Source organism: Acomys minous, assembly GCF_964271855.1.
Source record: "Acomys minous genome assembly, chromosome: 19".
In the NCBI taxonomy this organism is placed as follows: domain Eukaryota; kingdom Metazoa; phylum Chordata; class Mammalia; order Rodentia; family Muridae; genus Acomys; species Acomys minous.
The window spans coordinates 49,895,100-49,922,024 of NC_140499.1; the positions used below are offsets into that span (position 1 = coordinate 49,895,100).

General features: G+C 36.1%; 1 protein-coding gene across 2 annotated transcripts in view; it reads left to right on the forward strand.

Moving 5' to 3' along the window:
- The window catches only part of FSTL5 (follistatin like 5), a 580,413-nt gene that overhangs the window by 195,354 nt on the left and 358,134 nt on the right, over window positions 1–26,925 (forward strand). For both annotated transcript variants that reach the window (XM_084768539.1, XM_084768540.1), the window contains exon 4: window positions 14,103–14,351. In XM_084768539.1, coding sequence (XP_084624665.1) covers window positions 14,103–14,351 — 249 coding nt within the window. The remainder of the gene's footprint in view (window positions 1–14,102; window positions 14,352–26,925) is intronic.

The window sequence follows — 26,925 nt, forward strand, 5'->3', positions numbered from 1 at the left end:
AGTCAGAGGAGACAGAGAACACTAGGAGGCCCACTGACCCCCATAAAGGATGCTTATGTAGGTTCACAGAGAATGAAGCAGCCAGCAGGGGGCCTGCGTGGGTCTCTAGTCCTTTGATTATGTGCTATAGCTGTTAGCTTGGTGATTTTGTGGAACTCCTGAGAGTGGAAGCAAGTGTTTCTCTGAGACTTTTGCTTGTCTTGAGACTCTTCTCCTGCTATGACGTTGCCTTGCCCAGCCTGAATATGAGAGTTTTCCCCTTGTCTTATTGCATCTGATTTTGTCCTGTTTGGCTGTCCTCTCTTGAAAGTCTATTCTTTTCTTAAGAGGAAATGGAGCGGGATTGGATCTGGGTCAGAAAAGAGGTGAGGGACAGGGAAGTTAGTGGAGTGGGGGAAGGCAAACTATAGTCAGGATATATTGTATGAGAGAAAAATGCATTTTCAATAAAAATATTTAAAAGTATGATTTTGCTAATTTCATGCTTTTAAAGAATAAACTGATATATCGCTTACATTTTTCTATTTACTTAAGTATTACTTTATTCATTTGCTCTCTGTGATTGAACGGAACATTACCAAATTCTTTCTATGAGGCCACAGTCACGTTGATACCTAAACCTCACAAAGGCCCAACAAAAAAGGAGAACTTCAGACCAATTTCTCTTATGAACATAGACACAAAGATACTCAATAAAATACTTGCAAAACGAATACAAGAACATATCAAAGATATCATTCATCATGACCAGGTAGGCTTCATTCCAGGCATGCAGCAATGGTTTAATATATGGAAAGCCATCAATGTAATCCACCATATAAACAAACTAAAGAAAAAAAAACCACATGATCATCTCCTTAGACGCAGAAAAAGCATTTGACAAAATCCAACACCCATTCATGTTTAAAGTGTTGGAGAGATCGGGGGTACAAGGCACATTCCTAAACATAATAAAGGCTATATACAGCAAACTATTAGCCAACATCAAATTAAATGGAGAGATACTCAAGGAAATTCCTCTAAAATCAGGGACCAGACAAGGCTGCCCACTTTCTCCATATCTCTTCAATATAGTTCTTGAAGTCCTAGCCAGAGCAATAAGAGAACACAAGGAGATCAAGGGGATCCAAATGGGAAAGGAGGAAGTCAAACTATCCCTATTTGCAGATGATATGATAGTGTACATAAGTGACCCCCAAAATTCCACCAGAGAACTCCTTCAGTTGATAAGCACATTCAGCAAACTGGCTGGTTACAAAATTAACTCAAAAAAAATCAGTAGCCTTCCTATATACAAATGACAATCATACAGAGGAAGAAATTAGGAAATCTACACCCTTCACATTAGCCACAAGCAATTTAAAATACCTAGGAGTAACTCTAACCAAGCAAGTGAAAGACTTGTTTGAAAAAAACTTTAAGTCCCTAAAGAAAGAGATTGAAGGTGACTTGAGAAGATGGAGGGATCTCCCTTGTTCGTGGATCGGGAGAATCAACATAGTAAAAATGGCCATTTTACCAAAAGCAATTTACAGATTCAATGCAATCCCCATAAAAATACCTACACAATTTTTTAAAAGACATTGAAAGGTCAATTCTCAACTTTATATGGAAAAACAAAAAACCCAGAATAGCATTTGCTCTCTGTGTGCATATGTGTGCATTTGTTGGGTAGTCAGCACATAATGCATGCACATCACAGTACAGCACTCAGGAGTTGTTTTTCTCCATCAATTATGTAGATTTCAGAAATCAATCTCAGGTCCTCAGGCTCAGCAAAATGTGCTTTTACCTATGGATCCATCTCTAAAGTAACTAATGTCATAGTTCGTATGGTTACTTCTCTTGTGGTGTAATGTAGTTTTATTTTCTCACCAGATTAGCAATATATTCTACTTTCAAGCTCATAAGGAACTAAAATACCCTGATTACCATTTTATTCCTAAGTTTGGCATCATTCTTTATATATTTCTTAAATACATTAATGACATTAATTAATGTTATTGATTTTCAGCTTTCTAAATGAGACTTCTTTCAAGTTATATTCAATGCCAAGCAGCATTAATCTCCTGCAAAATGTTTAAAGCACAGGGATGAATTCCCATCCTCTTAAGATAGTAAACCGGTGCTTATCCAAAGCAAACTGGATGTCTCAGACATATTCATAAGGACTAGGTAAAGATGATAATACGCTATTGCCTTTTGCTTCTGATTTTGTGATGGATTTTTTTTATATTGCACTGAAGTTCAATTCTACTTGTACTGTGTCTAAAACAGATAACTCTTTTCTTTATCTAGATTTTCAACCTTTGCTCCTTCCTGGCTGGTTAGTTTTTTGTTTTTTGTTTTTTGTTTTTTTTCAACTGAACACAAATAAGAAATCTCAGACGAGAGCATGCCTCTCTACCAGATTAGCCTGTGTGCTATCTCTGGGTCCATTTGCTTGATTGATAATTGATATAATAGGATCCTATCTACCATGGACAGCGGCATTCCTGGCTAGGGGGCCCTGGGATATTTAAGCTAAAAATAGCTGACCAAGTGATTGTGTGCCAGTAAGACATTTTTCTTGGTCTCTGTTTTAGTTCTTGACTCCACAGTCCTGCCTACAGTAGGGACGAGTATGTTCCTTTTAGTCCTAATTTCTTTTGGATCAGGTAGGAATATTATCAAAGGTTTTTTTTTTTTTTTCTGCATCTATCATGTCATCATGTGATTTCTATACTTAAGTCTATCTATGTCATGTTTTTTATATTGATATATTAAACCACGTTTGCAATGTGGGAGGATTCCATCTTAATTGAGGTGAATGATCTTTGTGAAGTGTTGTTGGTTTTATTACACAAGTGTATAATGTACTCATTCATCTGTTGATGGGTACCTAGATACTAAAGTCTAGAATTTTGTTAGTACAGGCTAGTGGAGGTGTCAATGTGGACTATAAACTAAGAAAATCATCAGATAGGGATACAAAAGGAGAAGCTTGTAAGTTTTGTTTGTGTGTTTATCATTTCCTTTTTCCAAATGTCAGGAGAAAGCCAAAGCTGAAGTTCCTCTGTGGAAAAAAGGAAATGTCGTACCTGCTGCAGCAGGTGTGGGTAGACCAGGGCAATGAGTGCAGAGCTAGGTTTTGTCTCTTCAAAATTGTTTAGCTTTCTCTTTCAGCTTTGAAATAAAACGCAAATGAATTTGTATGCAATTTTACATGACTGAACATTTTATTCTTTTTTTTTTTACAAACTTGTAGAAACATTTCTTTACCTTCATTATTTCCAAATTTCAGAGTATGTCATGATAAGTGTATAATATAATTCATTTATGTTGTATGATGTCTCTAAATTTGGCAATTCATTTCTTTTTAACTTCTGGGAAATACTTTAATAATTTATTAATTACTTCCTACCATCTGTTTTTCTTCCCTGTCCATCTGGACAACTATTATTTGGCTTTAGAAACTTAAGAACTGATGGTTAATATGATTTGACATTTCTTTTTTCTATATTATCTTTTATAGTCCCTTATTTATTTTCTATGTGATTTTCTTAATTTTGCATTCTATATTTATATTGTGCATCTTATGTAAATATCATATTTTTAAAAATAAATCTAAGTAGTCCATTCTATTTTTTAATTAAGAATTTTGTTTTTTTTTATTTTAAGGACAGCTGCACTTTCATTTTTTGTGAGTGTAAATCAATGTTACAGGGTTGTTGGTCTTGTTTTTCAGTTTCCTCATGGTTTAATTTCATTTTACATTGTTTACATGCTTACTTTGTGCTGATGGTCCATGTGAGAGTTTTCTCACCTGTCCAGGTCATGTAGTATTTCAGATCTTGATTGAGAGGGTGTCACTTTGTGCTGAGAGTTCACACCCTCAAGCCAAAGCTCAGGAGACTGTGGTACACACAGAACCTTTTGATGACTATAAGTTCAAGGCTACCATGGGATACATGGAAGAGCCTCTTTTATAAAAAAGGAAGATGAAAAGGGGATGACAAAAGATGGAACAGCAAAATTTATGGCTTGGTATTTCAGGGCCTTTGGTAAATATCTTCAACTGTAAAGCTTCACTGTGGATGGCATTAGTGAATACTTTTTAGCAAACTCCCAATATCATGTTCAAGTGATCATCAGCTTAGCCTGTGGGTCCTTACCCTAAAGGCTAATTCTACGGCAGTGAAACTTTTAATTGGTTCTGTAGGACAAGGCACTGAAACAGTTCCTAAAGTCAGCATGTTCCAACTCTGTTCAGAATGCATACACCTCTAGACTCCTGAAACGATGGTGCATTTATGGGGAACTAGTAATCTATTAACTGACAAAATAAGGCCTCTGCACTTTAGGGTTAACTATAAATCTTAAGTTTTAAGGTACTTGAAATTTTTGCACAAAGGGAATCTGCTCAGTAAATAATATGTTCCCCTCACTCACCTAAAAATTTAGAGTCATATTTCATAGAACCACTAAACAAATATCCATTATTTATATAACAGGCTTGTCTATTTTGTTTGCATTCTCTAGAACATCTCTCTCTCTCTCTCTCTCTCTCTCTCTCTCTCTCTCTCTCTCTCTCTCTGTCTCTCTCTCTCTCACACACACACACACACACACACACACATAAATATAAAAATCACTACTTTAGAGTGGGTTAAAAGTGTTTAAAAAGGAACATAATTATATTTATATATTCAGTACTGCATATTCAAAACAAATTAGCTTGAGTAATATATATCTATGGTACTGTATGCATACATATATTTAGAGAAAACAGAGATTTAAAAATCTGCATTATTTTCTAAATTTTTACAACTCTCTAAAGTCAAAATTATTAAAAAATTAATCCATATTTCATTTACTAAAATTATATATTGGGTAATGTTAGTTCATTTACTTTTTTAAATAAGAGAATTTGTAATATTTAACTAAGAAAGGTTACAAAACTATAAAGCAAAGTTAGAATCATCCAATTAATCACTCAAGATAATTACAGATCTCAGGGGAAAAAGAATCACATTTAGTGGAGAGACTGAGAATGATGTCAGATTTGATACAGAGTTTGAAAATGTCCTAATCTTCTGCAGAGTAGCACTGAGAAAAGTCTTGTCCTAAAATCCAACAGCAATTAGCTCATTGTGGTGTCTCCCGATTGGTATCTTTGCTTGAGCAGTAAGCTTTATTTGCGTGTTAGATGAGGATAAAACTCACCAACTTTCTCACACGTGGGTGGAGAGTCCTACGTGGGCAGTTGAAGTCACACTATTTGTGGCATTCACAGAGACATCATGAATGGTTGACCTTTGTGAAAACTTACCGCTGAAGAGCTGAGAGTAGTTCTGGATATTTTGATTAAAAAATTTTGCCTAAGCTTTCCTCCAAAACATTCATTTAAGTTTTCCCCTTTTCCTGTGTCTGTTTTCTGGTCTTGCTATCAAGGTAATACTGGGTTTTGTAAAAATGAGTTTAGCAGTGTTCTTCCTTTTTCTATTTTGTGGAATAATTTAAGGATCATTGGTATTAGTTCTTCTTTACACACCTGGTAGTATTTAACAGTAAGTTCACCTAGGCCTGGAATTTTGTTATTGTTAGATTATGATTTTTCTTTCATATTGCCTTGGCAATTCCACTGTTTTTTACATTTTTGTGTAATTATATTCATATCCTCTTGTTCAATTTTGGTAGATCACATGTGTCCAGAAATTCAGTTACTATTTCTGTTTTTGATTTGTGAGTTTGTATGTCTTCAAAGCACATAATAATGATGATGCTCTGTAACAAACAAAGGTGGCTCTTAACTAAAGCAGCAGGACCATTACATTCAGCAGTCTACTGAAAAGCCCTTGTTGTTAGGCCCATGGCTCTGCCATTTCCCAGCACTTTCTACTTTAGTTTTGTGTTATATTGCCTTTTAGCATGTAGTGTTTTCAGCCACTTCCACTTATAAATATTGTACTGTACCTGGTTTTGATTTTTTTGTTTTGTTTTACAGTAATGCTTTCTCCCCATCTTCCCTTCATCCTCTTTTTTAAACCATTTTTTAATCATCCTTAAAAAAAAAAAAAGGAAATGCTACCTGAGTCAGGTGAGAGGCAGACTGCCACCATTTGGTAGCAGAAAGAATGAGGAGAAATGCAAGGAATGGATGGTGTCTACTTCAATCTGCAAGCATCCTTCATGCAAGGAAGGATGACAGTTACTCATGCCTTTGCACCAAGCCTCTCTGTAAAAGGTACCGTGACAGAGGAGTTTGCTTTGGGTTGCCCTTATCATCACCATTTAAAGCGGAAGTTTGAAAAAGTTAGGCTTATGTCCAAATGCCATTCATTAATATTCTCCTGTATTCTTGATATAAACTTATAGTTTCCCACCACTCCCGTCTGCAGTACCAATTCAAACAGATGTTTTGCAGACTCCACAGGCAGCCTGCAAGGGTTGGATTGCCTGGATCTTGAAGAGAGACAAGGACAAGAGTCAATCTATTGGTTCTGTAATACAGTATTCTAGGCAAGTCATATCTATTTGCCTGGAATCTATAACAGAGATGTTGCTATCCAGGAACTATCCTCTCCTTGGTGAACAGGGATTTCTTGTGGAACTGTTTGGCACTCACTGTGGGAGACTTACTATTTTGATCTCACAGCACAGATTAAATATGTTCTCATTCACAAGAAGAGGGTAATAAGGTGTTGTTTACTCTTGAGCAACCTAATGAAATGTATTTGTGTTTCACTTTAAGAAAAAAAATACAAACTTGCAGTGACATTAAAGGCTAGAGCTATGAGAGTGTGTTGGAGCTTCCATTCCTTTTCTTGGGCATAGCAGTCCCTCCAACGGACCCCTATGCAGAGAGTACTGAAAAATGAGGTCGTGGATGAACCTTCACTCATTGATGAGGCAAAGGGCAAGTTGCTCCCAGGTGAAGGAGCAAGCAGATCCCTTAGGTGGAGCGATCGCTGGTTCCCACTCTCCTCCATGGGACTGCGCCCTCCACTTCTGCGTCTCTGTATAGTGTTTTATTTCAAGTACAGTATATTCTAGAATGCACTAAGAACATCTGTTCAAATGATTAGTAGCTGTCAGAGCCTAAGGAGAGCAGGGACAGGGAGAAAAGGCTGAGTAGAATCACTGTAAATGAAAATATTTCACAATGACAATTCATGGCGTAGTACTTCCTACAGCATATTGGTGCAATGTGCTTTGGCTGGTGTGGTGGGAGGTTTTATGAGAATTCTCTGCATTTCAGATTATTTTGTCCTTAATGATATACTCCTGCAGAATGGCTGAAGATCTGACAGGTTGTTCAAAACCTAGGAAGATGTTACAAATAAGGCAGAGAAGAAAGTCTCTTCAAATGGGTTGTCTGCAGTAGTGACACAGGAGCAAACTGTCAGCCAGATTAGCAGGGCAACAAGCGGACATCTGCACCCTAATCATGGAGGTCGTGGAAAGGTCCTACTGTGCAGTCTTCTGAGTGCCTTGCAGTTGTTTGTGCCACTTGTCTCTAGCCATGAAATCTATGAGAAATGAATCCATTTTCTATTTTACAATGTACAAACTACAATTTTATTTTGGTGTTCCAATTGTCTGTATATGGGTGGCATATTATCACAAAAAGGGATGCTTGTGACTCTAATTCAAAATATGAAATTATGCAAATGGACACTTTTGAATCCCTTCTTTGATTCTTTCTTGTTTCTCCTTTTCTTCATTTCAATTTCTTAAAATTTCTTAATTATTTTTAACTTTCTGGCAGCAGAGAAAAATATCGTGTTAGATATTCTTGGCAATTTTGAGGGTGTTATTTTCAAGCACGTTCATTGCAACAATTCTTTGATGTACATTGCTTATATCTTTATTTTGTTATAAGACTAGTTGAGTAGACCATGTTGGCCCAGAACTTAATGTCAATCTACCTATACTTCAAGAGCTTCAGGAATGCAGGCAGGAACCATTTACCCAGATCCAACATGCTTTACAACACAGCTTTTTGGGAAGACACTTATTTATTATAACCAAGTTATTCACACATCCTCTGTGCTGAATCCATAACAAATTATTATTCTTGATCACAATCACTACATTTCTTGATCAAATATTTCATGGCAGACATGTTCGATGCTATGTATACTGAATCTTCTCAACAAACGAGTGGCAACATTATCAACTCTGTGGGCATTTCTCTTATTTATTGATGTATTTCTGTAAGCAGTACATACAGAATTCTATCTACGTGTTATTTGATTAGTAATATGAGACTTGAGCTGTTAATTAACTTGCTAACACCATCCTTAGTGTGGACTGGCAATGAAATGTTATATTTTAAAGCCTAAGTTACACATACCCCTGTGAAACAAGCACCATCCCTCTAGACTAAAAGATTAACTTAAAACACATAGGACTAAATTTGTTTGTATTTGGTATAGTTGAAGATATTTCAGATTATGTAAATATTTTTTTTAATTTGAGCATTATCCATGTGTGATTTTTCAATGCAGGTGAACAATACCTCTTAGTCATCCTAGACACCGCTGGGTTTATTTTGTATTTAAGCCAAGAGATTATGTTATTGAGAAATTAAAAGGAATTTGTTAATTACCTCTTGATTTACTTCTGTAATATCAGGTCAGACAAAAGTATGAATGTAAAAAGTAAGATTTCATCCCTCTTCTATAAACAGGTTAAATTTGCTATAAAAAATCTACATTTTGATATAACACATGTTAAGAGAAACAATTAGTGAAACAGTGACACTAATTAAATGTTATGGGTTTGTTTTTTTTTTTTTTTTGAGGTTGTAAACTTTTATTACATAATAAAATCACATTACAGCCTGATCCCAGCCCCTCCCCTCCTCTCCTCCCAGGCCCTCCCTCACTGCCTTTCCTCCCATGCTCCTCTCTCCTCTTCTTCTTCTCAGAGAAGGGGAAGCCTCCAAGTGGTAGCAACCCACCCTGGCACTTCAAGTTAAAGCTCCCACTGGAGCTTGACAAGGCAGCCGGTCTAGGGAAAATGGATCAAATGGTAGGCAACAGAGTCAGAAAGAGCCCCTACTGCCACATGTTGAACACCCTGCACATCTGCTACAAGTTTCTAGGGGATCTACGCAGTCCATGCATGCTCTTTGGTTGGTGATTCAGTATCTGTGAACCCTCAAGGGTTAGTTACAGAGTTAGACCCTGTAAGTCTTCTTGTGATGTCTTTTGCCCCTGCTGGCTCCCTCTGTCCTTCCTCCCACTCTTCCTCAGAACTCAAGTTCATCCTATTCTTTGCTTCTGGGTCTTTGCATCTGTTTTTTATCAGCTGCTGGATGAATCCTTTTAAAACACAATTATGCTAGGTTTCTTTCTGCAAGCACAGCCGAGTATCATTAATAGTTCAAGAGGTTGGTTCTCTTTCGTGGGTCTCGATTTGGGCAAGTCATTGGTTTACCACTCCCTCAACCTCTGCTCCATCATTACCCCTACACTTTTTGTAGGAAAGACAAAATTTGGGTTGAAGGTTTAATGGGTGGGTTGGTGTTTCCCTCCCTCCACTAGGAGTCCCTTTGGGCTACAGGAGTTGGTGACTCCATTTTCGTGTTTAATAACATGTATATGGAAGATTAAATATTTTTTTAAGATTTTTTTTGTCTCTTCTGAATGCTTATTCTCAGCTGTAACATCTGACTTGGTGATGTGTCTCTTAATCTTTCTTGTGTCCCTCACCAGACCTCTAGATCTTTTCCTCTAAAGTATTCTTTTACCTCCTTTGTGAGCCATTGGAAGAGATTTTTCAATTACTTTCTTTTTGCATTCCAGAACAAGAAATATCACAACTTACATATAAAAAGAAATTCATTTTCAAAAGATTCACTCAATGTTAAGTATATGTTGTGAGTATTTACTAAAGAAGATTGCTCTGGCATGGGTTTAAGTGAATAGAAAGTCTTTTTTAGTTGGTTAGCAACTACACTGGGTCTTGGGGATCGTAGTGTAACCCCAAGCCTTTCTTAGTATGTGCTTTTAAGCACAAGAACCTTGATCTGGGTTGACATACTGCACTTAACAAGAATAGTTAGCTAGAAGCAGAGCCACAGGAGGTAAAAGCAAGGTCAGTACATTGTGAGACTCTCCCAGAACTATATGGACTTTGGTGAGTTAGGCTTTCATTTTAGTTTTCTCAGGCAGTGCTAAGTGCTGAGTTTTACAGCCTGACTGGTATGTCCATCATGGAGGCAGTTGTGCTAAGGTCTATAGCCTTGTTATGATAGTTTCTGATAACAACCTTCAGATTGAACAATATATAGATAATAAATACATATATAAATATATTATAGAGAAGAAGATTATGATTGTGAATCTAGGACAAATATCTTTGCAATAATTTTGGGTAAGTCTGTTTTTTTGTGTGACATTAAACTTTTAATGTTTGTAATTTGAACATTTAGTAATGCTAGGAAGGCACAGAAATTATCAAATGATCCAAATATATATTCCATTGTTGGCAAAATAAATGCCGCTTTATCAAGCTACAAGTTACCATGATATAAATCCTTAATTAAAATTAATTAAATGTGTTATCTGATTTTACTTTGAAAAACTTTGACACGCTGATCACTTTTAATTGATTTAACATCAGCTGAAACTTAAATTTAACATTAGTTATTGTTAATTAGCATCAAAAAGGATATGTTCTTGCTTTTCATTTACATAATCAACTTGGGGATTTCATATAAATTAATTGCATTTCCTTAAATATAGCAACAATAGGCAACAAACAACCTTTAACTAGACTTAAAATATTCTATTAATGTTTACAAAGTGGCTAATATTTTCATTGAAATCTTTGAATCAGAACAGCATATAAAAACATGAGTTTAGGAAGAGAGACTCTTGGAGACACACATTAACGACAGACACTGTAGCTGAAAGAGCCACCTGCTACCAAACCAACATTATTGTGCCAGATAGCCACCTGTCTTCATCACAGCATCAGTGCACCTGATATCACTACCTGTTATCACATCAACCCCATGCACCAGATAATCCCTGTTATTATACCAACATCAGTGTATCATATAATCACCTGACATCACACCAACATTAGTGTACCAGATAGTGCAACCACCTGTTATCATAACTCAGCCAACGGAAGCTAAGCACTTCCAAGATCTGTCTAGGTTTACAACGAAAGGTAAAACGATCACTTCTTAATAAACCATTATTTAATAAATGGCACTTTCTCAATAAATTGTATTATTTAATAATAAAGATATAGTTATTTGAAACATAACAATGATAGTCAAATTCTTGTGCTGTGATGATAGCCATCTAGGGTCGGATATAAGAATAAGGATATTGTTGTTATTATTTCTTTTTTTTTTCAAAATAATTTTTTTACTAATTTATTCTTGTTACATCTCAATGGTTATCTCATCCCTTGTATCCTCCCATTCCTCTCTCCCTTCCATTTTCCCCTTATTCCCCTCCTCTATGACTGTTCCTGAGGGGGATTACCTCCCCCTGTATATGATCATAGGGTATCAAGTCTCTTCTTGGTAACCTGCTGTCCTTCCTCTGAGTGCCACCAGGTCTCCCCATCCAGGGGACGTGGTCAAATATGAGGCACCAGAGTACGTGTGAGAGTCATACTCCACTCTCCACTCAACTGTGGAGAATGCCCTGTCCATTGGCTAGATCTGGGTAGGGGTTTGAAGTTTATGGCCTGTATTGTCCTTGGCTGGTGCCATAGTTTGAGCGCGACCCCTGGGCCCAAATCTGCCTATCATAATGTTCTTCTTGCTGTTATTATTTCTACATTCAAATCACTCATGATTTTTATACATATGTATGACATAAATTTAGATTTTCCACTTCAATGTACTACATTTGTTGATAAAATTTTAGACAAAATAAATTAACTGTATTTATCTGAATAGTGGGTGCTATTTACTTTTTATTTGTTTATTTTGCCTTGGGGAAGTACAGACAAATGTCTATTTACCAATGGCTAGGCATCAAAGACCTATTAAGTAGCAACTTAACCAAAGTCTTATATGATGACCCACTGTGTTTATAAGCATGGCTGAGGATTTATTTATAGTATGATAGGTGAGTGCTGAACAGTAGCTTCACTGCATCAGCCCATCCCATCATAGATAATGATTCATCAAAGCTCCTTTGTGCAGTACCAATTTCACTTACCCTTCTTTCTTTCTACTGCAATACTGCAGACCCTTTAGCCACCTTCTTTCTTTCTCTGAAATCAGCCCTTGTCCCAACCCCCGATAGTCAGCCAGACAGCCCACAGTCCTCTGCTGTGAAGGTTAGGGCACACCTGGGAACACAAGTCCAGCCCTCTACTCCTTGGAAGAAAAGTTTGCCATCCATATTCCTTGCCATGTACAGTAGGTTAGAGTAAATCATCTGGCATAGATAGACCTCTCAAAACTCCACGAAGCCTATAAAAATAAAAAGTTTTCTTAGTTTCTAGGAATTAAAAAGTCCGTTCTTCTGTTCTTTCCAGAGCTCTGTCATGACATATCGTGACAATCTTTTCTAATGCAATCTCTATTCAGGTTTGAAATTAAGGTGTTTCTCTCTCTCTCACTCTCTCTCTCTCTCTCTCTCTCTCTCTCTCTCTCTCTCTCTCTCATCATTATGACTCCTGTATTCTGTTTTATCACTCCTATGGGCTCTTCATGCCATCCCATTTCAAGTCCTAAACACGAGAACCTCTCTCACCTCATCGTGATCCTTAATAATGATCATTCTGTAGGATAATTTCATGTCAGCCTCATCCCTGGTCTTCACACTCTGACCAGTACTTTTTAGATAGCACACAATCTTGCATCTCCTGAGATCCCTTGCACCTCTAGGAAGAGAATAGAATAGTGACTGGAAACCTGTTACCTTCCCTCCTTCTGCCAATAGCTAAGCTATCCTTTCTCTGTAGTGTTCTGTTCAGGTAGTTTCCATGGTTACAGAGTCAAAGTAGTCTCTAGTCTAAGAGGGTGCTGGACTTATCATGTTATGGCACAGAGGAAGGAATACCATACTTCTACATAATGATTCATGAGCTGTATATCCTTCAAAACCAACAATGCCTGAGCCTTCTCTTGCAGTATGATAAGGGAGTTATAATAGACCATTGGAAGCAAACCAGAGGAATTATATTATTGGCAGCCAATAAGCAACCATGGTATTTGGGCACAGTGTGATGAGCCATTGTCCAGTTTAGACATGGTGTGATGAATTGCTGGCCTAATTGATTGACTGAACTCTGACTGATCCTACTTGTCTTTACCTCAGCTACTTGTTAGAACTGTATATCCCAAAATTTTGTTTTGGTCTACGTATGTTACAGGTTAGGTTGCTGTTTGTTCCTGTTCTACTGACATTGATATGTTTTTGTTTAATTTTAATTCAGCTGGTTTAAATTTAGTGACTGTATGAAGAGGAAAATTAAAGTGATGTATGAACTTAATTTATAAAATCTAACTGATATTTAAACCTATCTCATTTTGTATGTATGTCTCATGAATGTTCTTTTTGGAGGATCAATAATAATAACTAGCAAATATAGTTTCATATGTGTAAAAGTCTTTTATATGATTCAAGGTACACTTTGAACTCTGATTACAAATTTATTCTTGTAATCATTATGACAGTGTCATATAGAGTCAATCAGACTCCACAGAATAACTCCAAACCTACAGTCAAATAGACAGACCTGGATAACTTCAGTGGCTCACAAAACAGAGTTAGCAGACTATTTGTGAGGGGGCAGGGTGGTCAGAGAAAGTAAGGAGGGGATGGTGAAAGTGGTTGATATTGTATAACAACTTTAAAAATGTCTAAAATTATAATTAATTACTATAATAAAATGTTCTCAAATTTTACTGTACTCTGAGAAGTGAGACCAAGACTGGAAGAGAAGATGTAGAGATGTTCCTGATAGCATTCGAATTGGAATGTTTCTTCTGTAGGTTTTGTTGCCAGTTCTTCACTGTGTAGCAGGGATCTAAATTTCTGTGATAGGTCTTGAACATATTTTTTTATCTGATATTTTGAAATGCACCAGTTATTTCAACAAGGCAACCCACCATGTACTTTTTTTATCTCCAGAATTTCTAATTCACGATGGACCCTTTGGATCTTGTGAAAATAAGTACTGCGGCTTGGGAAGGCACTGTGTTATCAGCAGAGAGACGAGGCACGCAGAGTGCGCTTGCATGGAGACTTGCAAACAGCACTACAAACCTGTGTGTGGATCTGATGGGGAATTCTATGAAAACCACTGTGAGGTGCATAGAGCTGCCTGCCTGAAAAAGCAAAAGATCACCATCGTTCACAACGAAGACTGCTTCTTTAAAGGTAAGAACAGGATGAAGCCGACGGTGCCATAGTCCTCTCTCTGTCCTTGTCGATTAGTGGAATAGAGCTTTAAACATACTGTGATTTTATCTCTGCAAGTGTCTAAAAAAGGAAAAGGTAAAAATAAGCTTGACAAAACCCAAGAAGGAGCAGTGTATGGAAGTTTGCATGAATAGAATTCTGATATTCATTTATGGGAATAATGCTGGCCAAAATCTTACTCACAATTTAATATGGAATTCAGATTTGCACCATATGGCTTCCCAAATCATGGAGTTATTATAGGGACAGAGGGTAGGCAGTTTCGTCTGTAGGCCAAATCTCACAAGCACAAAGAAAGCACCTGGAATGCTGTTTGCAGGAGGTGGGGTAGGGACACGGAAATGCTAGACAGGGCTGTGGTATCTTCTCATTTCTTCCTGATCTACAGAATAAATTCAATCTGCAGCACACAACTTCAATTATATGGGACTTCTAATTGCCCACTTCAATAACAATAAAGTCATAAGAAACTCAATTAGCAAATCTGAGGCAATAATAGCTTAACATTTTAAAGTATTATTTACACTCATACAATTGCAATGATGGTTTACTACTTATGAATTAGTAATTAGATATGCTATTTTATCATGTTCTATAAATAAATCATCAAATGTCTTTATCATCACTTATTCATTTATTCCTTGATTTGTTACTTGGTTGTTTAAGTTGGAGGAGATATTTTCTTTTTAGTATTATGACTCTTACTTAAATTCTAAAGTCAAGTATGAAAACACCAGCAATTCTAACAGGCCAATGATCAAGTTATGCTTGAAGTTTAGTGAATACCTGCATCTTAGTTACCTGCATCACTGTGTTCACACTATAGAAATTACACGGCATTTCATTCTTGCATTTGAGGTAAATTGGTCATTGTGGCTTCTAGAAACAACAAATTATTGATGTGAAAGGGTATGAATACTATGGTTGTACACTGCAGCCAGAGCACATTTTTTAAAAAAAATTATCCTAGTAGATTCTCCTCTTTTATTAAATGGGAGATGCAAAAAGAAAAAAAAAAGGGAGATGCTATGGATTTAAATTGCCTTTTCAGTTCAATCAGTACTATCAATACTTAGTGTTTAAGTAAGACTTTGAAAGGGAAGAATGTTTTCCTATTATTTTAACCTAAGATGATAGAATAAAAGTATACTACTATACTACCATAAGATCCAGTTATATATAATATATAACTGAATATGCACATTAAGTTCTAATCTTATTTCTTTCAATAACATGTGTGTGTGTGTGTGTGCTGTTGACATATGTATATGTGCATATGCCAACAGTGCCCATTAATGCCATGGCTTTCATATCAACTGAAGCTGGGGTGATTGTGAGTTACCCAGTGTGGTATAATGAACCACATCCAGCACTTTTGGAATAGTAGTGTCCACTCTTAACTATACAATCCTACTTCAAACTGAGACTCTGTTCACCTAACATGTGCAATTGAACACATAGGAATATATTATATTCAGCATCATGATTGAAGATAAAGCAGTGTGTTCAGTGTTCTGCTTGATAATTGAACACTCATTTATAATGACACCAAAAATTTAAATGACATGAAATGTGTAAACAATAGCTCATGTCTTTTATAATTTACCACAAAATGATTGTGTAAAAAACTTCAGTTCTTTAGATTCATCCTGAGGATGAATCAAATATATGTATGCTTCAAGATATATTTGCATCATAAAGCATTGAAATTCCATTTATTTTATGTATATTAATGACTATGAGTTAAAATATTTCCAGTTCCCAGAAGTTGAGGATTTCACTTATTTTAGTATTTTGACTAATGAACAGTTAGTTCCTAAAGTGCCCTCATTTGAGCTGATAAAGGATAAACAACAACAACAACAACAAAAACAACAACAAAGTTGTTGATCTATTATTAATGCACATGTGGTCAGTTTGAACTGGGAAATAAGATTCCACTGTCAGGAGCTGCCCTTATTGTAATGTTTTGTAATAGATGCTGTGATCATAATTTAATTTTTTCTGGAATTTTAACCAGTTACCTTGCTTCTTACAGTGTCACACTGAAAGAAATAATAAACATATTAAGCTCTCAAAATGAAAAATCTTATAATTAATTAGATGCTTCAAATGCAAAATCAAACCAAGTCAAAGCAAATCAAATGTACAACACATTTTGTATCTTGTGATTAAATAGTGATTACCCTGAAAAATCTTAGATGAGCAATTAATAAAGATCTATTGGGCAATCCTTGTTATTTTTTAAGTAAACATTTTTTATTGTCAGAGAATTACATACATTAATATAATATGTTTTAAAGAAATCCAAAGCAAAATTGCAGGCAGATAAATGGAAATAGAAAAGATTATCCTGAGTGAAGTAACACAGACACAGAAAGAATAACATGGCATATACTCACATATAAGCAGATTTGGGCCATGCAGCACAGGATAAACATACTAAATTCACAGACCCAGAGAAGATAAGAAACAAGGGGGACTTAAGGGAGGATTATTAAATCTCACTCAGAAGGGGAAAAAGAAAGACAACAGAAGAGGTTGAAGAGAGGGAACTAGGTAGGAGAGGGAACTCAGAGAGAAATGAGGATAGAGACCAGACCCGGGGAGAGTTGTGGTGGGAGGACATGGAGCCTGCAGAGAGAAAAAGAAACCAGGGGCAGAGGCATCTCCATGACAACCTGGAGACATAGGACAGGGTGGGCTTTTGGGAGTATATCGTGTGACTCTAGCTGAGACTCCTAGTAGCAGTGGCCAGAGAGATTGAAGAGGACACCCTCTAACTAGATAGGACTTCTGGAGGAGGTAGGGGAACACCAACTCACTCACAAAAACTTCGACCCAAAATTTACCCTGCCTACAAGATGTGCAGGAATAAAGATAGAGCAGAGATTGAGGGAATGTCTAATCAATGCTCCGCCCAACCTGAGACCAACCCACGGGAGAGAGCCAAGCCCCGATACTATTAAAGATAATCTGCTACGCTCATAGACAGGAGCTTAGCAAAGCTGTCCTCTAAGAGGCTACGTCTACCTCTGATACAAAAAGATGGAGCGACTCACAGCCAAGCACTGGGTGCTGTGTACAGAGTCTTTTGGTAAAGGGGCGGGGGTGGGAAGTTGGATAGATGGAGCAAGAGCTTCACAAGAAGACCAACTAACCAGGTGCCAGAAGAGCTTGAGAGATTGAAACACCAACCAAAAACCATGCATAGACTGGACCTAGGCCCCTTACACAGATGGAGCAGATGGTCGGCTCAGGCTTCGTGTGGGTCCCCTAATAAGGGGAGCAGGCCTGTCTCTAACATGGATGCTGTTGCCTGCTTTTTGATCACTACTCCTTGGAGGGGCTGCCTTGCCAGAGCACAGGGGAAGGGGATGAACTCAGTCCTGATGTGACTTTATGAGCAGGGGTGGAGAGGTAGAGGGGCCTTCCCTTTTCTGAGGAATAAGAGAGGAGAGAGGGAGGAAGAGGGAGGGAAGATGGGACCTGGAAGAGAGGAAGGAGGGGACTAAGATTGGATGTAAAATGAATAAACAAATAAGTAAATAAATAATAATAAAAAGAAATCCAAACTCAATTCCTTCCTCTCAGAATCTCAATGTTTAACAGGACAGAGCCATACCCATTTTTCAAATAGAGACTTAATTGGTGTATGTACAATGTATCTTATGGCATACAAACTAAAATGCTTTTTTTCCCCCTTTTTCTGAACATTGTGTTAACATATTATTTTTACTACAAAATCCATGTATCCACTTTTAAAGTTTTATTAGATGTTTCCTATTTGTTTTAGTTTGACTGTTAAAGCTAGTAAAGGGATTGCCATGTGTGATAAAGTTGAATAGGGCAAAAAACATACTGACAAGTGTTAAAAATTATTAAATCTGAGTCATGTGCTGGGAAGGAATAAGAGTAATCATCCTGGGTATAATGTAATTCCACTATTGGAACAATACTGCCCTTGAAAGAAGCTGTGTAAAGGACACATGTGATATACATATTAATTTCTGCAAATGTATGTGAATCAACAATTACTATAATAATTGAAAAGTATTAAAAATACTAGAAAACAGTCAATATTTAAATAAGGTAGATTTAATTTGTATAACCATGCATATTAGCTGATTGCTTTAGGTTGTGCTGAGAATGTAGGTAAAAGATGTCTGTATCACATTAAGTATTTTTAAAATTATTTTTATAGTTTTATCTGTTTCTCATTTACTATTTATTGTGAAGTACTAAAACGTCTCTGTAACAATCATAGATTGAAATGTATAAGTGAATTTATCATTAACTACTTTGTAGTGATGTTTATCATTACTTAAAATGTTATGTTTTTATTCAATGCCTAGCTATTTATTTTGTACTAAGAGACTCCTGAAAGTCATTTCTCCTGAAGCTGTTCACAACAGGGCTACAAGTAGCATTTGCTGACACTGGGTCAGTCTGTCACCCAAAATGGAATTTACTTACTCAGAATACAGAGGTTAGCTGAAGTAAGAAAACTCAGACACAAACTATGCTGAAGAGAAGGGAGAATTAAACCTCTTAAGAGAAAGTCAATTGAACAGAAACTGTTTTGCCACTTACCTTGCTGAGAATAAAATTGCCATAAAGGCGAACGTCTGCTCTCTTAAATGTGCATCACAAAGTAAGAAGTTGTAGACCTGGTTGTTATAATTATGCATGAACTATTTGAATGGAATTTCAAATTGTTTAACTTTTCCTTGCATAATCCGGGGGGTCATTTTCATACCATTTTAATGTGCTTCTAACATGACCTTTAAATCAAAGAATTACAGAAGTCACAGTTGAAAATGGATGAAAGTGATATTTTCAAACATCAGTGAATATCATGTACTACTTTGCATATATATTCAGGCTGCCTTTCTTTTTTGTTTTGAATATTTTGTGTTTTTGTTTGTTTGTTTTGAGACTGTGAAGTCTTAGTTACCCTGGACTCTTTTTGTAGGTCAGGCTGGCCTCTAAATGACTGTGATGGACCTGTTTCTGCCTTCCTGAATGCTGATTGCCCTGCTGCCTGCCTTTCTTTTTCAAAGCATACCTTCAAAAAGTGTTTATTTTATTTTATGTTTAAAATTTATTTTATACCACCTTATGAAAAAGTAAACCTGGATGATTAACATGGAAATTTTTGCTTGTTTTGGCTAGAATTAGTTATCTGAAATGAATGTTGATAGTGAAATTAATAACACGGCAATGATAAAGTTGGTATTAAGGTGGACAATAAGAACTTGCTGGCTCTCTGGACTCATTAAGTGCTCATCAAAAATAATTTGATTAATTTCATAACTTTTGTTTAATTTGTTAAAATATTTGAATTTGCTGCTATAAAACAGTTGCCTTAATACAGTTTTTAATTAACCTAATAAAATGTTTCTCTTATGATTTTAAAGACATCTTTAATGTACTTGCTAGAGTATAAATGCTTATATATTTCCTGTCATTTATAAATAAATATTAGATTCATGATATATAGATGTTTGTATAATGTGAAAATGAGCTAAAATTCTATTAGTAATTAGGCTAAATGATCACTTAATGGGGATGTTTAAATGAGAGCTACTCGACAACTGTATTATGTACAATTGATGTCTGAAAGACTAAACCATTGGAAGAACATTTGTTTGGCATGTGGGAGTCCCAAATTTTTTTAAATTTTCATTAATTTATTCATATTACATCTCAATTGTTAGTCCATGCCTTGTATCCTCCCATTCCTCCCTCTCTCCCGCTTCCCCCCCTACTCCCCTCCCCTATGTCTGTGACTGAGGGGGACCTCTTCCCCCTGTATATGCTCATAGGGTATCGAGTCTCTTCTTGGTGACCTATTATCCTTCCTCTGAGTGCCACCAGGCCTCCCCATCCAAGGGACATGGTCCAATATGGGGCACCAGAGCTTGTGTGAAAGTCAGATCTCCTTCTCCACTTAACGGTGGAGAATGTCCTGTCCATCGGGTAGACTGGGTAGGGGTTCGAAGTTTACTGCCTATATTTTCCTTGGCTGGTGCCATAGTTTGAGGAAGACCCCAGGGCCCAGACCCGGGGAGTCCCAAATTCAACACCCATATCAGACAGACAGAGAATGAAAGAAGGAAAAATGTAGAAATAATGTATGTGTGAAAGTCATAAATAAATAAATACATGGAAAGGAAAGAAAAAGGAAAGGAAAGGAAAAGCAGCAAGGAAGCTGCCAAACAGTGAGATCTAGAAAGGGAGATGAGGAGGACAGATACCACCAATCATTTGAAGAACCTTGTAGCAGTATCATCTTGCTAATTCATTATAGTAAACCAATGTACAGAAAGGAAGTGCACGAGCATAGGAATATATGACAGCATTCAAGTTGCATATGAATGTTGGATTTGCTTGGGAACTAGGTCTCCGGTTCTCAGTGTTTGTGCATCAGTGGGCTAGAGTAATTTACAGTTCACATTTTCCCTCAAGCCATGACTTCCATGTGAACACTTACAATCACTGTAAAACCTTCTGAATTTAGTGGTATATGTGGAGAATATGCCATACATCTTAGCGGTTCTTGAGCAATGGAACCACACAGTGGCAGAAAATTCCTGAATTTATCAGTAGGGCTTCAGTACCTGTACATATTTGGTTTGAATACAAGTCACAGTTCTGTATGAACACACACATATATTTTAGGTTTATATGAAATCTAGCATTGTGTAAACACACACACACACACACACACACACACACACACACACACACAAACTTTCCAGGTTTTTAAATAGAGTAATAATAAAAAAATTTTAATTTTTATAAGAATATTAACAGTAAGAAGAGTTTGGAAACATTCTCTTTGTCATTAAAAAACATAATTTTGTATTTTTAACCAAGTATAAGATAATTATGCTTCAATTTTATATAGGATATTTATTGGATATGTAAAATGTCTTTTTACTATCTCTTTTTCTTCATTCTTTAAGAAGGAGGTTTGTTATTTTTTTCTCTCAAACTTTCCCCTATTTTTTGATATATAGGAGTTAAGCTCAAGTTTCTAATATTTAGAGAGTCTTAATTTGTTATGGTATATTTGTAAATTAAAAGTGATTCACAGTTTCAACATTTCAAGTACTGCATCATACAATTTCATGTTTTATTTTCTATGACTGTATGAACTTTCATTAAAAGTTGTGAACATAGCTATTAAAGAAAGCAATTAATTAAAGAAGGCAAAACTCAAAGTCATTTTAGTAATTCAAATACTGCATTTATCTTGATTCTCTTTGGGAACAATTTTGGTCATCATTTATCAGTTATCATTTATGCTAATTTTCTTACTATCTGGTTTCAATTACCAAATATAACCTTGTTGTAATTTTCCAACTATTATAAAGTGAAGACTGTTTTTTTACTAAAGAAAAATCTATTATTTTCAATGTAGTTAATTTTCATTTTTAAATGTGTCTTTGAAACTCAGAATAATGAAAATAGTAATTGATCACATTCCACATAACACTGAGATAAAATATTTTCAAAATGAGGTTAAAAATTATTCTCTATTAATATGAGTTATACTACTTTTTCAATTGTCCTTTTAAAGTACCCACAGCTATTTCAGAGAACATTTGAAAATTTATTAATGATAAAAATTAAAATAAAATGTAAAAGGGAATAGCTTTGCATGTGCTTTCTAGATGCTATATAGAATAAAAACATTTAGACAAAGTTGCATTAAATAAAGAAAATTATGTACTTCCCAGCACAAGATAAATGTATTATGGTTAATTCATAATGCTACTCTATTGACTCTGGTCATGAAAAATATAAAGAATGTTTCTAGGTTGGTGATGGTAGCAAAATATCTGAAACTCCAAGAAAAGTCAGGAGCTGACAGTTAACATAGCCTGCATAACCAGTCTAAGGGAAGTCTTGGTTACAGGAAAGCATATCTAAAACACGAAATAAACACACAACTAAAAATTGTAACAATTAAACAAATGAAGAATGTTTTCAGGTTAATGAATATCAATGTAAATAAATTTAATTCATTATATACAGTAAGTTTTGGAACAAGAATCATTGTTATGCATAGTGATTTATTAGTCACACAATTACAATAGCGTTGCATAGCTTTTGTGGCATATCTTTCAGCAGATCATCCACTTCTATTGTACTCTTTACATGATAGTCACCCTAAGGACTATTTCTAATCAAAATATTCATATATGGTGTTTTGAATAATGGCTTTCTAAAAGTATTGATAAAATCTGGACATTAGTTGTTAATACTTTTTTCTTTTTTCACTCTGCTTTGCTCTGGCCTAACCTAAATTGCACACTTATAAATGTCCATTAATGATTTTCTCCATAGACTATGACGTTGAACCATGAATACATAAATGTGAGATGGTAGAAGGCTCATTTTTAAAAATAGCTATTATGAATATTTAGGAACACCACATTTTAACAGTCAAACACAAGTGCTATTTTCTGTGTGAGTGCGCGCGCGCACGCAAGTGTGTGTGTGTGTGTGTGTGTGTGTGTGTGTGTGTGTGTGTGTGTGTTTGGATGTAAGTTAGGACACTGAAGGAGTGTTAGAAGTAAGAGACATACCATTGAGAATTAGACATGAAGATGTATAAAACTAAGAGTTTCTATCACTAAAATATGGGTGGAGATGAGAACAAACTGGGAAGATCTCAGACCTTATGACAAAATATGTTACACTTTATACTCCAGAGGATGTGAGAAGCCCAGAAAAAGACAGAACTTCATGCTTACTCTTGCTACATGTTAAATATAGAGACGGTGCTGAGATACAGAACTCAAAGTGGAAATTTGTAAGTGGACAACATAATGATATGTATTACATGTTTCTAAAGTTGGGAAGGCTAGGGTTTGGAAAAAGAAAACAGATCTGAAAAGCTTAAGATCACATGTGACTTTGGAAAGAGGGAAGAGAGAGAAAATTAGCCCCGAGGAATTGAGATTGCAAGCCCATTAGAATACCTTGCTTAACTAAGAACAGGAATGTTCCAAAATGCACTGCCAAGAGGGGCACATATTTGGTACAAGAAAGTAGCCATGGGAAAGGTGTTGGGACAGAGAGGCTAGAGATAATTCAAGAAGAAAAGGTCTCTGCTGGCCAGCAAGATTGGGAACCAAGGCACAGGGGCAAAGAACATTCATTACCCACACTCTACCTGAACAAGCGAACAGGTGCCCTCAGGATCATTCTGCTATAGATTTTAGAGCATGAAAGTGGTTTTTTAAAATCATTTTTTAAAATTGAAACAAATTAATCTTTGAATAAAACTGACTGTGGAGAAGTATCTTGCAGTTTTGAGGAATGAGAGAAATGCTAAGAGACAATAAAACAGTCAATGAGAAAAAAGGATGGAGATCATGTAAGATTTCCCATGGTGTGGGAGGGATCAAGTACCATTTCCCACAAAGGGGCAGAGGTGGGTCAAACAGGATTTCACATAGCTGAGCAATCCTGTGGTACCACTGGGAGGAAACAGGGGAAGGGCTAACAATCAAGATGTAATATGAGTAAATTAATTAAAAAAAACACATTAAAAAATTCAACAACAACAACAAAAATAAACTCATAGTGAGAATATTCTGTGTATTTCTTTTTCAAATATCAACAGTTGCTTATATTAAGGCACCAAAAGATCAAAAAGTGAGGTTTAGTAAAGACTTCATTTCATTTCTTCTTCTTTTTTTTTTTTTCTTTTCTTTTCTTTTTTTTTTTTTTTTTTTTTTTTTTTTTTTTTTTTTGAGACATGGCTTCTTTGTGTGACAGCCATGGCTGTTCTGGAACTCTCTTTTCAGACTAGGATAGCCTTGAACTCACAGAGATCCACTTGCCTCTGCCTCCATAGTATGGACCACCATGCCCAGTAAGACTATAGTTATAACAAGAAACAGCTCAAAATGCTATATGCTTATATTGTGATATTTCCTGGGAATATGAGAAAAAAAGTTTACTAATTCCAGATAGGGTACCAATGACAGACCAATTAAATAGTCCTAACAAAGGAAAACTTGGTAATGAAGGACATTTTCTGGTGACTTGTAGGAGAATGGGTGAAAGAGTACTTAGAGGGTCTTAGGCTGATTACTTTTAGCTGCATCACTGAAAAGCTCACTGCAGCATTGATGACAGCTCTTGGCATAACTTTCAGGCAGCTCAAGATGGAGGTTTCTTCTTAGCATCCCTTGCTATATATATGTCCTCAGGGAGGGAAGGACATGTTGAATCTGGAATACCCAGCATCTTGCTAAGGTTTATGAGAAATTTGCTCAGATCCTAATGATCCTCCCTGCAAGTTAGAAAGTTTCAGGCTGGAGGAAGTCACCACACAACAATACTTACCACAAATATTTTATCAAAATCATTTTCAGCATCAAAGTCTTAATTATCCTTTTTAAAAAGATTTATATATTATGTATATAGTGTGCATTAGATCATGTTATTGATGGTTGTGAGCCAACATGTGGTTGCTGGGAACTGAACTCAGGTCCTCTGGAAAAGCAGTCAATACTCTCAACCACTGAGCCATCTCTCCAGCCCAATTATCCTTTTCTTATGTAACACAAAAATTCACATAAATTCATCTAATATGCTTGTAGATTATGTTTGTCTATTACAGGTTTGTGTGCTTGAGACTATATGATTTCTAACTTTTCACTGATCATCATTTACTGACACTTAGGGTTTCATTCAAAGATAGAGATATGATGTATACCTTGTTTTAAGCCTCTGGGTGGGGATGGGTGGTTTGATGAATAAACTAATCGCCTATTACATATCGAAATGTAGAAAACCTGCTTAGATAAATAGAATTAGGATCATTGAAATTACTTGATGTTAAAGGACACCTCTCTTTTGTTAAACAAATTTTTAAACACATTTTTATTAAAAAATAAAATAATCCATATTACATCTCATTTTCTACCCCATCCCATGTATCCTCTCGTTCCTCCCTCCCTCCCACTTTCACCCCAATCCCCCTTCCCTATGACTGTGACTGAGGAGGACCTCCTACCCCTGAATATGGTGCTAGGGTATCAAGTCTCTTCTTGGTAGTCCGCTATCCTTCCCCCAAGTGCCATTGGGCTTCCCCAACAAAGGGACATGGCCAAATATGGGGCACCAGAGATCCTGTGAAAGCCAGTCCCCAGTCTCCACTTAACTGTGGAGAATGTTCTGTCCCTTGGCTAGATCTGGGTAGGGGTTTGATGATGACTGCCCGTTTTGTCCTTGGTTGGTGCCTTAGATCAAGCAGAACCCCTGGGCTCAGATCCACCCATCATAATGTTCCTCTTGTAGGTTTCTAGGACCCTCTGGATCCACCTACTTCCCTATCCCCTATATTTTTCTCACCTAGAGTCTCAATAGGATGTCCTCACCTCTATCCCACTTTCCTGGTAGGTGCAGACTTTCATGGGACCTGCCCCTTGGGCTAGTGTCCAGTTATAAGTGAGTATATACTGTTTGTGTCTCTCTGCTTCTGGGTTAGTTCACTCATTATGATCATTTTTTCTCTGTAGCACTCATGTTCTACATTGTCAATCATTGTACATATACATTTCTTTTTTATTAGCAATTTACAACTATTTCTTGTGTTTCAAATGAAAAAGGGATCATCTATAGCAATACTTAAATTAATAAAATAACATGGATCACATGGAGAATTAATTATGCCTTTCACCACATATGTGAATTTTCTATAGCTTGGACTTATGAATTATTGTTTTAATAAGTAGACAATGTTGTTTAATAAGAATACATATTAGAGGGTGGAGAGAATGCTCAGCAGTTCGAGCACTCTTTTAGAGGACTGAGCTTGGGCTACTCACATCTTTTATAACTCCAGTTCCAGGGAATTCTACACCATTTTCTGGCCTCTAAATGCAATGCATGAATGTTGTGAATGGTCACAAATGCAGCAAAATATCCATATGCATAAAAACAAAAATAAATAAATCTTTGCAAAGTTATGCGTATCTCAAACTTTCTAAGATTACTATAGACACCAATGAGGATGTTGATTACTCACCCTGTGATACGTAGGAAGTGAGTGACAACATCAGTAATAGTGGTGTATGTAAGTTTATATATATATAAAGAATCTGGAGAATCTAGACTAACTAATGGCAGCTTTAAATGCTGTTACCATTATGAGGCAGAGAGATTTTAATCTGCTCCTGTTCATGGCATCTGGTCATTCATTGTGCACCCTGCATTTCCACTAAAACATAGTAACAGCCATAGAGCTCAAGATTGAGTTATTTTATAGCTTATCAGAAACCAATATTTCATGTACATATCTCCATATATAGATGTCTTTTAAAGAGAGCTGTGCATGTAAAAACTAGGTACATAAAGCAACCAAACAAGTATTATAGATTTATTTCCCTTGGAAAAATATTTCTCTGCTTTCATTAATAGTACTTTATGTGAAATATTAAGGAATGTGTTTTCTTAGGATCAGAATAATAAGTATGGTATTTAGTTGTGATGAGAGTCTACA